General features: G+C 31.9%; 2 protein-coding genes across 3 annotated transcripts in view; one reads left to right on the top strand and one right to left on the bottom strand.

Annotated features, from left to right (window-relative positions):
• The window catches only part of LOC137925445 (protein CASC3-like), a 31,460-nt gene extending 20,941 nt beyond the window's left edge, over positions 1-10,519 (bottom strand). For both annotated transcript variants that reach the window (XM_068768884.1, XM_068768885.1), the window contains exons 1-3: positions 10,292-10,519; positions 9,946-10,023; positions 3,215-3,315 (exon numbers count right to left, since the gene is read on the bottom strand). In XM_068768884.1, coding sequence (XP_068624985.1) covers positions 3,215-3,315; positions 9,946-10,023; positions 10,292-10,381 — 269 coding nt within the window. In that variant the 5' untranslated portion in view covers positions 10,382-10,519. The remainder of the gene's footprint in view (positions 1-3,214; positions 3,316-9,945; positions 10,024-10,291) is intronic.
• Positions 10,520-10,951: 432 nt separating this feature from the next.
• On the top strand, positions 10,952-14,416 carry Pldn (Pallidin). The gene is made up of 5 exons (XM_068769087.1): positions 10,952-11,073; positions 11,146-11,259; positions 11,921-12,008; positions 13,507-13,593; positions 14,255-14,416. Exons 1-5 carry the CDS (start codon positions 11,057-11,059, stop codon positions 14,309-14,311), a joined length of 363 nt encoding a protein of 120 aa, XP_068625188.1. The 5' UTR covers positions 10,952-11,056; the 3' UTR covers positions 14,312-14,416.
• Positions 14,417-15,364: the final 948 nt, after the last annotated feature.

The following is a 15,364-nucleotide window of genomic DNA, read 5'->3' as shown; positions in this document are numbered from 1 at the left end:
TAATCAACAATATATTCACCTTCGTTATCAACAACCTTTTGCCATCTAGTGTACAGATTTTCAATGACGAAGCGGTAAAACATGTCGACAGACACGACATTACTTTCCAATCCCGCTTATATAATTTAAACGAAATTGCTAATAATTTTTCAATTTCTAACGATGTTAGTTACAAAAAAACGACAAAATATTAACATGTTAAATTATTTCTTATATAAACATTTCCTTTGTTTTTATATCGAGTATATTTAGTTTTATATTTTTAACCCTTAGTAGCCTGATTTACGAAAGTGATTTTTTTAATATTACTGTGTTTGCTTGAAGGTCTAGATGAAGGGAAAAATAGATTTTTTTTTTAATTTCGTTTGAAAGAATATTATACAACAGTACAATACGTACAGCCAACCTATAAAAAACTAACAGTAATGTGAACATTCAGTTTAAAAGATTGGTATCAAAACTGAAACTCTAGGTTATTAAGGGTTAATAAATTGCTTCATCATGTCAGACGATAGACGCCTATTTTTTTTGGTCCCCGCTATTGGGGACCACTCCTTCCACCCCTATTTTTGTGCGAACAGCGTTTTTTTCATTTTATTATTAATTTTTTCACATTGATTTTTATTTTTATTCTCCTCTTTCATACTTCACATTATCTTATCATTATCTTTCTCCGTTCTTTCATTCAACAAATCTGTCTATCTTTCTCTTCCATTCCATTCATCCATCCTCAAACAATGCAGTTATATCTATTTCTATTTATAATTATCACAGATTTTACATATATATTTTCTTCATTTACATTATTCTGCCAGTATATATCATAATTTTATCACAGTTTAGTTTTAACATTTCTGTTTTATTTCCGTAACTTTATTTTATTTAGATTTACAATGTTCTTTTGTCTATGTTTTGTTTCTGCTTATTGCTTGTTTAGCCACTTCTCTGCAGTATTTGAAGGACACTCTTCCGATAGACGCACAGCATAGGCCTGCACCAAAAATCGCCACGATGAACGATCTTGTACTGCCTGCATCCCGCGACCTTAACTGTATAATTAAGTCACTCACCAGGTAGACAGACGATACGGTCTGCGTGAGTGCCTACCCACGCCCTATTGCCACACGCCCTTTAAAATTTATTATAGATGCACATTTTTACAAAATTAATCAAAAATAGATATGAGCAATGACGTTCTGCATTGAATAACACACCTAATGCTTATATATACATACATATATATGTAGGCAGCGGTCACCAGGGGAAATAATTTTTGTGCAATCTATTTTTTGACCAGAAAAATACAGCAAGCATCAAATATCATAACGCAGAACTGGGACTTACTACCAAAGCCTTCTCTAACCCCTATGATAAAATCTCGGCAATGGATTTAGAGTTATATATAGATAAATATATATATTTTATATATGTGTATACATATATATCACAGGCACGATATTGCAATAGCAACCGGCTAAGCCGAAGTTCGGTTCTCTCGGTCACCCTTGTGTAAGAATGCTAAGCGGGTATTATCGACGAGTGGCAGCCCAAGCTTCTCGTGAGGGCCCTTGAGCTTCTTAGTCACTCCATGTGGAGTTCACTGAAGCGATTTAAAAGCTCGGCGACCTTTCAATCTGGTAAAATAGTAGTATATAGCGGCCCGAGCCGAGACTTCCCCGGGAAACCTACAGCTTCGCTAATCTAAAAGAGGTCTTAGGTTAGGCGCACTCTGTTCCCTGACATTTCAAACCGATTGTACAAATGCTATTTGGACAGCAACGTCAGTCCGGTTATAAAAGAAAATAATAAAGCTTGTCATCAGCGGCAACGTTACATAATTCATTCAGCGCCATCTAGGGATTAAATCTGCGACTTTCTTTCGTGAGTCCAATTAACTATAGTACCCGGTAATAAATATTGCACATCGACCTTTGGAAAGAGACAATCGGCTTATATCGGCCTTCGTAGAGCGTTATCACTGTCGCACGAAATACAACCACTGACAAAACGTCAAACGTCGTCTACACTGTAGATGCTACATTACATCACTGTCAGCGGCGCATTGAAAAGGGGAATTCCACAGAAATATAATATATATATAATATATATATAATATATATATAATATATATATAAATAATTATATATATTGGGCGAAAGAGAGCGCTCTACAATACGACTTGTGATTTTTTTTTTTGGTTAAACATTGTTAAAGTTTTAAATCGGTATAAATATGGGCTAAGCTTAAATGAACACATTACAACACCCGTTTTTAATACCCGCCAACAGCGTGGGCGGACCATGGTTGGATCCGGATACCTTCTCGGCTCGTTTGTGGTCCACGCTGCCTTCCCAACCCTCAAGCACACTCCAGCAACACACCCAGTCAAAGCTCTACTCGCGAAGAGTCTTAGCAACGTGCGAACGTCATCGTGCAACTAGTAGGCGTACTACCAGCTTTAGTTTTTAGTTCAAATTCACGGACCCTTCTGCTCAACTCCGATGAAGCGGTAAAAGCCTTTGGACTAACAGCACGTATACCAACAGAGAAAAAGCAATATACACACTTCTACTTCGGACTTCGTGTTAGTATCAAGACCTGCCGGCCTTAGTAAGGATTCCTCAACAGCAAAAGATCTGTACATTTAACCTTTTAAAACTCATACACCTATAACGGAACACCCTGTATAATGCAATCGAATGTTAATCAAGTATGGACATCGACTCGCAACTTTCTAATGCATATCGCATTGTTACGTAAACATCGACTTAACGGATCGTCGAACAGTTGGGCCACACGCAGCTCGGTATTGTAATGGGTCCGATATCAATGCGAACGCGAGAATTATTTTTTCTTCCATTCTTTTTTTTAAATGAATATAAAACTCGTTTATCTAACATTAGAACTTTTAATGTAACTCTTTTTAATTGTCAATTAATTAATAATTAAACAAATTTTATAAGGGGGACCGGAAAATGTCGTCTCTTCTCATGTCGATATTTGATTGTCACTTGGTGGCTCTTACATACTATGAAGGCATGGCAAAGAGATTTTGAAGTTATTACATCATATTTCCTTTTGAATGAGTAGCTGTTACATTATTTTGCAATTGGCAGTAAAATGGCCTGCGAAATACCAGAAGAGCATATGCGGCATTGTATGCTTTTTGAGTTTCACAAAGGTTTATTCAAGCATTGGATCCCAAGTTATTTACCTAGCTGCCGTGCGGTCGTCATGTTCGTAGAAGGTTCCCCTCTTGGGGATGTACTGGGGGTTGCTCCGGTCCTCGTCATCATCAACCCTTCGCTCGGTCTCCTGGAATCAATACATCATGTTTAGTATCAAAAGACGACGACGTCGTAGTCATTTCAAAGTCGAAATCATCAAGCCTTAACCCTTAATAGCCTAGAGTTTCAATTTTGATACCAATCTTTTAAACCGAATGTTCACATACTATTAGTTTTTTTATAGGTTGGCTGTACGAATTTTACCGTCGTATAATATTCTTTCCAACAAAATTAATAAATCTATTTTTCACTTCATCTAGACCCTCAAGCAAACACAGTAATATTAAAAAAAATCACTTTCGTAAATCAGGCTATTAAGGGTTAAAACCTTGCGGGACGCACGCTCTTCACAGTTTAGTTTCACAGCAAAAGGTTAAAATTATTAAGACGAAATCTATTTTAAATGCCATGTCGTGTTCACCCCAATATCATTTGCAGGCTTGATTCAATTAAACTAGGTAAAGCCAATTTTAAGAAATAAGTCAATTGCCGAATCCAACTGTACTGGGCAGCAATCGGAGTAACTTCGAAACTTCTCGTCTAATATTCCCTAGCTTAACCAAAGTTTGCAATCAAAGTCTTTTAACAATTACGACTTATGCATAAACGTGACCGCTCATTGTGCCTCATTGGCTTATATATACGAGATAAAGAGAGAAACAAGATCTTGATGGGCAATGATATATAGCGCGAAGAATGGTCGCTAAGACCTCAAGGTTCTGAATGTAGACCTGATCTGCCCACAAAGTGTACAGACGACCTTATTAGGGTCACTGGAGGACGCAGGTCATTTCCTTCCTTCAGCCAGTCCTATTGGAAATCTACAGGTATATTACCAGCAGTGAATCTGAAATATATGTTGACGATCGTTCATCACTACATTATCTATATATTAATTCGTTATTTCATTTATTTTGATTCAGTCTTTCTGTCTAAAAAAAATATGTAACGACTAAAAGTTTTACTACAATAGAATAAAAAGATAAATATTACTATTATTTATTTTCATATTAATTATGGCGCGAAAAAAACTAATTGACTTATGACATTTGCTAGGTATTTTATGTTAAACTAGTCGTCACAATATAATTTATCGCTCGAAGTTATTGGACAGTGTATGGCGTGAAATTCATAGAGTAGTAATAATTTCTTGCATCTTCGTATTTTTTTTATATAAAACTTAAAATATATATATATGTATATATATATGTGTGTGTGTGTATGTATATATAAACATATATATATATATATACATATATATATTTGGGGGACCAGAAAGTAATGTCGCCTTACGTCGCATCTAGTATACAAATTTTCAATGCTGGAGCAGTAAAAATCAATCACAGACAGAATCGACATTACTTTCCGCTCCCCCAAATATATATATATATATATATATATATATATATATATATATATATATATATATATATATATAATGTATATGTATAATGTAGGATTGTGTAAATATTAAACAATTTACTAAATAATTCATTAGTAAAAAATACACAAACAACATGCATATATATAATCTGTACATATATGTGGAAAATATGAAATAAAAACTTTATAAACAATGGATGGGAGCATAACGTCATTGAAATTTAAAAAGGTTAATATAAACGCATAAAAAATGCATTCGCTTTATAATTATTCTTCTTATTGAAATATATTAAAAACAATTGCATATAATTCCACTTACAGTAATAAGTAAGTAAATTAATGAAAATTAAAGCAAGAAATATTTTTTAATTCAACACCTGCAGGATGGGTTCGGTAAATTAGTTTATTTTCATATATTGTTCATATCTACACTTCCATTGGAAATATATATCAGGGGGACCGGAAAATAATGTCGTTAGTATCAATATATGATACAAAAAAACCGATTGATTTTTACCGCTCCGGCATTGATTTGTAAACTAGATGTCAAAAGGTTGTTGATAACGAAGGTGAATATATTGTTGATTAGATATAAAAACTTGTTAAAAATGCAGTCGGGTGAATTTAACTTAAAGCGACATTACTTTTGGGTCCCCCTATTATAACTAAAATCACATAACGAATGTGATAAAGCACTAGAATCTAATTAATGATATAGCTAGAAGTAAATTCATAGTATGTGTATATGTAAGTTTTGTGTACTTCTACTGTTTTCATACTATGATTGTCTGAAAAAAATTGCCCCTTGTAAGACTGCCCATTGTACTTTTTCTTTACTATTATGTAATTATGTATATATTTTCTTTTAACTTAGCATAGAGAATTTGTATGCAGCGGAGTTAGCTGTAGGTGTGAAAGTGAAATTTCTTTATAACTTGTGTAACAATTGAAGCCTTTCTGATTGGTCCTAAATACACATCAGAAATTTCATTAAAAAGACAAAATAACTAATATACCATTGGCTGTTCACTCTTTTGAACATACCATTATCAATATTAGTTATTGTTTTATAAATAATTATTTAACCATTATTCAAGCCAGCAAACCTAAACAAATGCCACAAATAGAGTTATACTCTGGATTTATTTACGAAATCGAATAATTAACCTTTTCGTTTCGCCTAAAAATGAATTACTCTCTCAGCAGCCAGCGCTATAGTAGACTGTCTGGAGGAACGACACGTATTTGGTTATGTGACTAAATATCCGCATAGGAAACGTATGCAGCTGTCGTGTTGGTAACAAACAAATTAATGACCATGATAATGCAATTATTGACTCGATAACGCAAGATGTATGGCGCCAAAAGGCGACGTTCACTGAGAGGAAGCCTCTATAGCCGAGCACCAGAAGGCGCTGTTCGCAGCGAAAGGGTTAATGAGATAAATCGATCAAAGGAATCAACATAGCCTAACAGATTAGAGAATTGAAGAGACAGGTGGATACACGCCACTCAGAACTTAAGATTCTAAAGAGACCATGAACCAAGCACAGCATTGGACATCACTTGCAACTGCTCCTAATAAAAATCTATATTCAGGATTGGACATCTATTATTAAATAAATACTTGTTGAGAGGCAAGTTCCATCTCTATCATGGGGCCATATTTCTTCTACACCTTTATATATGTAGCAATATTTACTACTAGAGCTGATCTAGAGTGGAGACCACGGAACGGCATCACATGGAAGACAGACGACCTTATTATAGTCCTCAGAAGACACTAGATCTAGGCCACTTGTCTTTGGTCCTTATGGAAGAGGCCTATGTCCAACAGTGGATGTTCTATGTCAAAAATGAGAACAACATAGTCATCATAATTCATTTATTTTTTACTATGTAATTAATTCTTCAAGACATATCCTAGTATTTTTTATTGTACAGCCTAGGATACATTTAAATAGTTTCATAATAATAAACAAAAGAGTAGAATGGGCGGTCTTATCTCAACAGGCAATCTCTTACAGGCAACCATAGTATGGAAAAGGTACAAGTATAAATAATGGGTAATTAACTTGTACAAAACATACATACATACATAAACATAAAATATATACTTACAATAAATAAGATATAATATATAACATAAGGCAATAATAAATCAAAAGTTCAAACTGATTTGTATCGCACTTGCCTCACAAAGAACAAAGAAAAAGAGGAAGAAAAAGAAATGAATTAACGGATAAATAATCATAGGTCTAGTAAATATTTCTTAACCATTTTCTTAAAAATAGATAGAGAGTTAGCACGTCTTTTATTCAGTGGTAAATTGTTCCACTATAGAATAAAAAGCCTGTGGTAAAAGATTTGGCCATATAGGAAGAATAATGAAACCTTTCTCTATAATTCTTTAGTTAAATAAATAATAAAATTGGTAACATAAATTACTCTAATCTAAGTTTGTATTATAAAACTGAAGCGTTTATTACTCTACTTTAAGAATAGCTAATAAAAACAATTGAAATGTAAGTGTCATACTTTCACTATACCTTTTCTCTTATTGCTCTCTTAAATTTTACTCTAATATATAAAATACAGTTATCCCCTGTATAACGCGGTAAATAAATAGTTAAAGCATTGTAGTATAACATGTTCAAATAACTGCATTATGTACAAATAATTCATATTAGTTTTTTTTATAAAAAAATATTATTTTTATACATAACATTGTAATACTCACTACACAGATATTGTCATTTGGAGGGAATTTTTTTCTAAATTACTCTTTCTCCATCTGGTTTTCGGGACAGGCATATACAACCTCCTACTTTCATCTTCCCACTCTCATCCTTCATATTTTCTATCATTCAACATACATACAACATTCACTACATTACATTTACGCATCGCCTCTCATAGCAGGAGCATTACAACTGGAGAAACGCTTGTATAAGTCTATCTAACTACATGATATGAAAATGTGTTATAAAAGTATTTGTTATTAAGGGGAATACTATATACCAGGGGTAGCCAAACTTCGGCTCGCGAGCCACATACGGCTCATTAAACGATTATTTTGACTCAGATTGACTGTCGAAATATTTCAATGTTTAAATTTATATTACCCATGTCATCTCCTGGGAAATCGAAACAAATCATTGATGTGAATAATAATTATTATTATTCCACCATAAAATTACCGAAATGCCAATTAACTAACCGGCATCTAAGTATTATTAGGAGTGCTATAATATACGTGTGCCATTATATCTAACTTCAATATATATATTTTGTTAAAAAAATTATTTTACTATATTGTATTTTTGTAAAAAAAAAACATTCTTTTGCGTGTTTTAAATGCGCATTCAATTGCGGTTCGCAAATAAATTCAAATTTCATAAAATGGCTCGCACTATCTTTTTATAGTGCAAGCTTGGCCACCCCTACTATATACAATGTAACAAAATGCATTAAAAATACAAGGAGATATAAGTTTCAAATTCAGTCCTATTTGTTATAAAACACCAAGTAAGAATTTCTTCCTTCTTTATTTATTACATGTGTTATATGTTACTGTTTGTAATGAAATTATGCACTGTCATCATCATGATTTCAGCCATAGGATGTCCATTTCTGCATATAGATCTTCTCCACAGATTTCCAATACGAGTGGATGGAAGTTGCTTCAATTATTATATATTTCGCTTGGAAAATATTTTTTTCATTTTTATTACATATATTTTGTAACATTTGTTATATATTTGTATTTATCTAAAACCATTTTCACATCAATATATATGTATAAAGATATGTATATGTCTTTAAATAAGTATGTTTGTATATATGTATGTGTGTATAGTAATGTATTTGTATGTATTTACACCCCAAACTGCCCGGTAGAGATAGCCTTGTGCAATAAGACCGCCTCTCATGCCTCTATGAATTGTTTTATTTTAGTCACTATTAGTATTAATATAAAAGGTATATATTTTTTGAGTTCTGAAAGATTATAGGATTATTATAATAATACAACAATAAATATAATATAGAATTGTTCTTGTCTATAATTAAATAGTAAATGCTTATAGACAACAATGTGATTAGAATTATTAAAACTTTGTAATAATAAAATTAATATAATATCGTGGGTTGTGCTAGGCTCTCAAGTATTTTTAAAATCTAATTTATTTTATCGATTTTTTAGTAACATATCGTAATAAAAAGGTCATTGATACTAAATCAAAACAATTAATTAACAATGTCCACCAATCAAAACAGAGTGATACACATTAGAAAACTGCATATGTATCATAAATAGCTTGTATCGAACAAAACAGTACCAAATTTCTCATCAAAATTTTTAGGTATATTTTAATTATTTTAATGTTTATTAAAAATAAAGTTTTCTAAATTATTAATAAGTGTTAAAATATTGATGCCTGCCAAAAATTTTAATTTGGCCTGTTGATTAAAAAGGTTGCTCACCCCTGATCTAAGCAATTTAATATTGTAGTTTATCTATACACATAATATATAAAGTACATAGGTAAACACCTAAAGTATTCTCTACCAATTAACCATTTTTAAAGGCTTATTTATAATAATGAAGGTATATAAACAATCACCTTTTAAATTAATGTAATATATGTACATATATGATATAATATGTATATATATCATTGTTATAATTACATCAAAATTAGTAATTACAAATATATCATCTACATATAAAAAATTAAGAGGTAATATTCATTAAAATATATTGCAATGTAAGCATAAGAATTAAAAATAAATTTATTCATCCTATGTAAATTAATTATCAGTTAAGGAAGGTTTAACCTTGAAAGGGTGTGTATATCAAAGACCCAAACCTGCCTTTAAATTGGGGAGAGGTACATAAATTTACTTAAAGCTAAAAGGAGGCCATGGCCACTGTTTATGTGAGGTCTTAATAAGAATTTCTTCCAAATTACATTAATACCCACATATGTTAAAACTTATTAATTGCATGAGAGCAAATAGTATCAAAAATATTAAATAATAAATAAATAATAGTATTTGGTGCACATACAAAAATGTAAAAAATGTATAGAACAATTATACACTCTAATGTTTAAAACTTTTATATTATTTAATCTTTAATATTTACCAATATTACTATAAGAAATATTAATATTCTTAGTAGTGAATAAGAATAGAATTTTTTTACCTGTATTTATTATAAAAATATTAACTTGACCTCTAAATTGACGGTTAGAAAGTCGTAAACAATCACCTGGTTTTCGGGATCCCGTTCCGAATGATCAGACTCGCTGGCAGCTGAGTCGTAATCCGACTCGTTCGGGCCACCGTCCTGAAAAGGTTCAGCCACTTTAAGAAGTTGCATAGCTATACAGTAAACACCAGAAACTTAAAGTTACGATCAAAGGACATAAAACCAAAGTCTAAACACAGCGGAGACAGCTAGGTGAGTGGTGCCCAATTCGTGACCTCAATACGCCAAAAAGAAATGGACATTCCGGCACGCGAATGCGCGGGAGAAAGTGCTCGGCCGCGATTCTTTTACCGCCAACATGAAAGTCTAATCTAACCGCCGGTCGCTGCGTAAGCATTCAACTTACATTTGCGGAATTACTCCGGTCATTATCCTGCGATGCGTCCGAAAATTCACCCGAGTCGTCCTGTTCCCGTCTTCTAACCACGGACGTCATACTGGCGTCCTCGCGAGTTACTTGTAGCACTTCCAGATTGATTAATTTTATTCACAGTTTATTACGCGATGTACGCCAGCGATTAACGCAATGAATTTCAGTGGAAATCCCCTCCTGATCAACTGAATACGAAAGAACGTCAAATAAACAAGAAATCCAGCGGCCATGAATGCTGCGCTCCAATCCACGTTAAGAAAAACAAATAAGAGAAATATAGTATGCTTTCTTTTAAAAGTTAAGTACATTTCCTATATTTCAATTGGGTGAAATTAGCGAAAATCAGAAACACCTAATTTGATCACGTATAAAGTAAATAGATGGAAAGTCAAAATAAAAATAACAACGTAAGACGAACAATAACAATCCTTAACTTTTATGTACTTTATACGCTTTTATTTATTATTGATAATACATAAAAAATTGAATTGAGAAATATTATTTATATTATTTGGCCCTAAAAAGCAAAACTTTATATGGCTGTACAGTATACAACGATTTTGCTCTATCTTTGTTTTTAAGATAAATGAAAGAAACGTCACAACCAGTTCTATGGTAAAAGTGACGTTTGTTTGTTAGTTGGGTTTATTTGTTTCACAGTTTGAGCTATTATTTAAAAGAGATCTTTATGTAATTTAAAATCAAATTAGGACAGATTCACCTATATAATACTTAAATATGTCTGACTTGGACAGGTGGATATTCTTATTAAATTTATTATGCACATTATTTATATAGATTACCAAAATACTATGTATTGTTTTCAGTGAAACTAATTCAAAACCTGAAGATGTTAAAACTATTCAAACTTTGGCCAAAGGATTGATGGAGCTTTACGAACCTCCGTTAGTCACAATAAATACTCATTTAAAAGAGTTAACGTAAGTATTTTAAGTAGATGTAAGTTATAACAAAAAACTTGGTGCATTATAGCCCTAATCATAAAATTATACTGAAAATAAAAAATTCCTAAACAAATAAAACATATTTATTAAAAAAATATGTACTGAAATAATTTCAATTATTGACATGGATAGTATTTGATCGTGTTAAAGCCATAATTGAGTACCTCGATTAGTTTTAACGACCGCAACTTACGATAAAAATTTGTAGTAACATCATATTAGAAATAGGAAGTTAATTAATATTTATTTTGTTACATACATTTAATAAGCCATGTTTTGAGGTGGTAAGCCACCTCTAGACACACTAGATGCTAATAATCCTGTGCAGTGCTTTAAGCTCTCTCACGAATTTTGGCTCAGACCATTACATAAATTATATCAGTCGGTTAGAAAGGCCACTAGGTTCTTTATTTACTTAGGCAGACACTTCATGGAGTGATATGAGGCTCTCTGAGAGAGGATTTTATTGCCCTGAGTACCTATATAACTTCATGGAAGTAATGCGTTTGAAAGAAGCTAGTTGCAGGAGGTTCTCAACAGGTCATATTAGAATTCTATGACTGTTTAGCTAGTCAGGCCTCACCCAAATGGATATAGTGACATGATGATAAATATATGATAATAATGTTGTACACAGAGAAAAACAAGAAGCTGTACACAATATGATTTCATCAGAGAGGCGTAAACTGGAAGACCTACAAAATGATGCCATGTTGGATGCATTAGTGAGTAACTGTGTTTATTTGTATGCTAATGGCTTCAAAAGTGCTTGATATTTCTTAAATCTGTATCACTTAAAAGATTCCAAGTACAAAGTTTTTGAATTACTGTTTTTTTTTAAGTCATATATAGGATTCCTGTATTTAATCATACACAAATGCAGAAATTGTGTTTAATTTTTTCTGCAAATAGTGAAAATGCAAATGAAGGAAGCTTGAATAAGCTTTTAATCCATATGTACGATACAGAGTATTAATAACAACAGATACTCAAATTTTATTTGTTTGTATAGATCAGTTATAAAAAAACTAGAAATAGCTTTAATGACACATTGACGACAGACTGTCCTGTTGGAAATCTACGGGAGAGGCTTGTGTTCAGCAGTGGTATATAAATGCAAATGATGGTAATAATTTTAAATACCTCCACCATATATTCTACAAATAGGATTTGTTGATGTGTGTTTCTCTAGTTTTCTTCTATAAATGTTGTATTATTTGAAGGAAGGTCAAGTAACCTAGAAATTTTTGTGGAAAAAAGCCATATTCACAAAATGAGCTTGATGTGTTTGATAAGTCATTGGTGAAATACACAACACAATCAAGGAAGGCATTTAGTTTTATAAATATGCAGAAGTTGAGTTCTTTACTCTCTACCTCTGTCATTATTTTTTATAGTAATTTCCATTCATAGTAATTTCGTTAATTGTTCATTCATCGCCTCACTTCCTTCGCCTTGTTATACAAATATCATAGATCGGGATTATTACATTTATGGCGGTTTGTGTGTATTGTAATAGTTTGTCAAACATGATTAATTATGATGATGGCTGAAATGTGGGTAACAAAACTCACCACGTGTGAGTATAAGATATCTACTGCTGAACAATTTTAAGAAAATGGTTAAGAAATATTTATTTGACCTATGATTATTTATCCGTTAATTCACATTTACCACCCTCTATATTCACATATATGTATGTCGAGCTAAGGTAGCCAAGCGTTAAGGACTGAGACTTACAATATATAATACAAAATTTTACATTATTCACATTTTGTGCAATTATTATATAGGATTGTTATTCTTTCTGCTGCAAGTGCAATTCAAATCAGGTTTATGATTATTATACCTTATTATATAGTATTATACCTTATTTATTATAAGTATATATGTTACATACATATGTATGTAAGTTTAAGTATGTGTGTTTGTATGTATGTATGTTTTGTAAATGTTAACAAACCATTATTTTTATACTTCTACCTTTTCCTTACTATGGTTGTATGTAAGGAATTGCCTTGTGTGATTAGATCGCCCATTGTACTCTTTCGTTTATTATTATGAAACTATTTAAAAGTATCTTAGTGTGTACATGCAAGAATATTAAATAAATAAATAGTTCTCCCCATAGATTTCGAAAACAACTGGTTTAAAATAGTTTTGTCTGACAATGTCTTACAAAATGTTTACCAAATAAATAATAATCTTTTATTTACTTTTCAGTTAGCAGACATTGCAACAATAAAAGAGAGGCTGGTCACCATTTCAAATTCAATGGTTGGTCTTCACAAAAGGGTACAATCATTACAGGTATGCATAATAATTAAGGCCAAAGTATTGGAGAGAGGCTTCCTTAAACCTGCTATGTGAGGCATCAGCACCACTCCCTGCAATGCTATGGCTTGAAATAATGTCTCTACTGTTCTGAGAATCAGAAGACAAAGGCATGGGTTCATTATTAATTCTGTCAAAGCATTTTAACATGGACAAGACCTTCAGTGATTGAGGCAGTGTTTTTGCGAATTTTCATAGAGCGACCACTGGTAGACATAGACCGCCCCCCAAATTTACAATAAGATCAATTGGTAGGGCTTTTTGTATGTAGTTATTAGTAATTAATATTAATTTTAAACATTTCGGCAATTGGTGTTTTTATGTCATTCATTTTATATAATTATACTTATTCAAATCAGCCAAGATTCCAAAGAAATCAATGCAATCTGAAATATTGCTAGTAAAAGCTAGAAGTGTCCTATTGTTCTAAAGATTCTTGATTTTCACTCCAGCATAAAATATTAGAATAATACTTGTCAAACCATATATTGACATACATTTTAAGGTTATGTAATAAGGGGGCAAAGACCTGGTTGTAATCTTTACCAAATTGTCCTCTTTTGGCATTCTACATATGAGGTAAATGAGTGACCACTGGAAATATATTTATTAAATTTTAATATATTTTTTCTTTCAGACCAGAGCAGCCAATGTGGAAAAAGTAGCCCTTAGCAGAGCGAATAGTAAAAACTAATAAATGCTGTGGTTATTGTTATTTTTATGAATTTTTTAATGTAAATATTAATATACTATAGATTAACAGGTTATTGTAAAAATGTTATTAAAGTGCTAACTAAACTGCTGTATCAAACCTTTGGTGCGTTCGGTGAAAGGGGGGTGGAGTATCAAGTGCTTTGTACTGTCATTCCACCGTCAACACTAGTGGCAGCTCATTCTATTTTTTTTTTCTTGAACTGTGGTTCAAAGTGGGGAGGTGTGCCTCCTTTTTTTATGGCGCGGTACAGTGGTTTCGGTGGCACTATACTTATATTGGTGTCTCTTAAGAAATTTTATATCTGTTTGAAAGTGTAATTTCGTGTTATTTTCTACTTGTTGTAAAACTGTTCTTTAAAAGAATTTTATTTGTGTGGCTGAAATGCCAATATATATCCAATAACTCTTTCCCATGTGTGTTCATGAGAATTTTTCAGAAGTTAAAATTAATGCATTGGTCATTTCTGCAGAGGTACTATAATCTGCATTTTATAGCTATAACATGCAAGCTGTCAAGTAGCAAATGTTGCCGTTTCAATTTTACATTTGTGTTACATTATTTAAAAAAATCATCAAGTTATGTAAAAATAAATATAAAACAACAGTTTTAAGTAAAAACATTTACACCCTCATATAATCAATACACCAGATATTTTTGATTAATGTCATATTAGCCTAACTTTTTTTAACATTGATTTAATAAGAAGAATTGATGAATTTATCTTAAGGTGTCTTTATATTTAAGTGTTATTTTTAATTTCAGATACTAGACTTGCTGTTTGTAGATATTTAGGAATTCTGTTTGAACTGTTGTTTAATAATCTGCATATTAAGATTTCTGATTGGAAAAGGGGTTTACATGTGAAATAATTATATTACTATCTGTAATATAAAACAGTTGTAGAGAATACAGTTATTTTTGATGAGTGTATCAACTTTGCTCAATAATAAATACAGGCGTCCCTCGTATAACACGGTACTTGTAAAACACGGTTTCGATATTACACGGTACAAGAATTGAGATTAATATAAC

This window comes from Battus philenor, unplaced genomic scaffold (genome assembly GCF_028537555.1).
Source record: "Battus philenor isolate CCGP_79_NKW_IND1 unplaced genomic scaffold, ilBatPhil1.0.hap1 SCAF_27, whole genome shotgun sequence".
Taxonomy (NCBI): domain Eukaryota; kingdom Metazoa; phylum Arthropoda; class Insecta; order Lepidoptera; family Papilionidae; genus Battus; species Battus philenor.
Note: the sequence above shows the minus strand (reverse complement) of the source record. Positions and strands in the feature narration are given on the sequence as shown.

Coding starts and splice junctions, on each gene's coding strand:
- Pldn (XM_068769087.1), top strand. Junction 11,260..11,920: donor ACTCATTTAAAAGAGTTAAC/GTAAGTATTTTA, acceptor TGTTGTACACAG/AGAAAAACAAGAAGCTGTAC. Junction 12,009..13,506: donor ATGCCATGTTGGATGCATTA/GTGAGTAACTGT, acceptor TTTACTTTTCAG/TTAGCAGACATTGCAACAAT.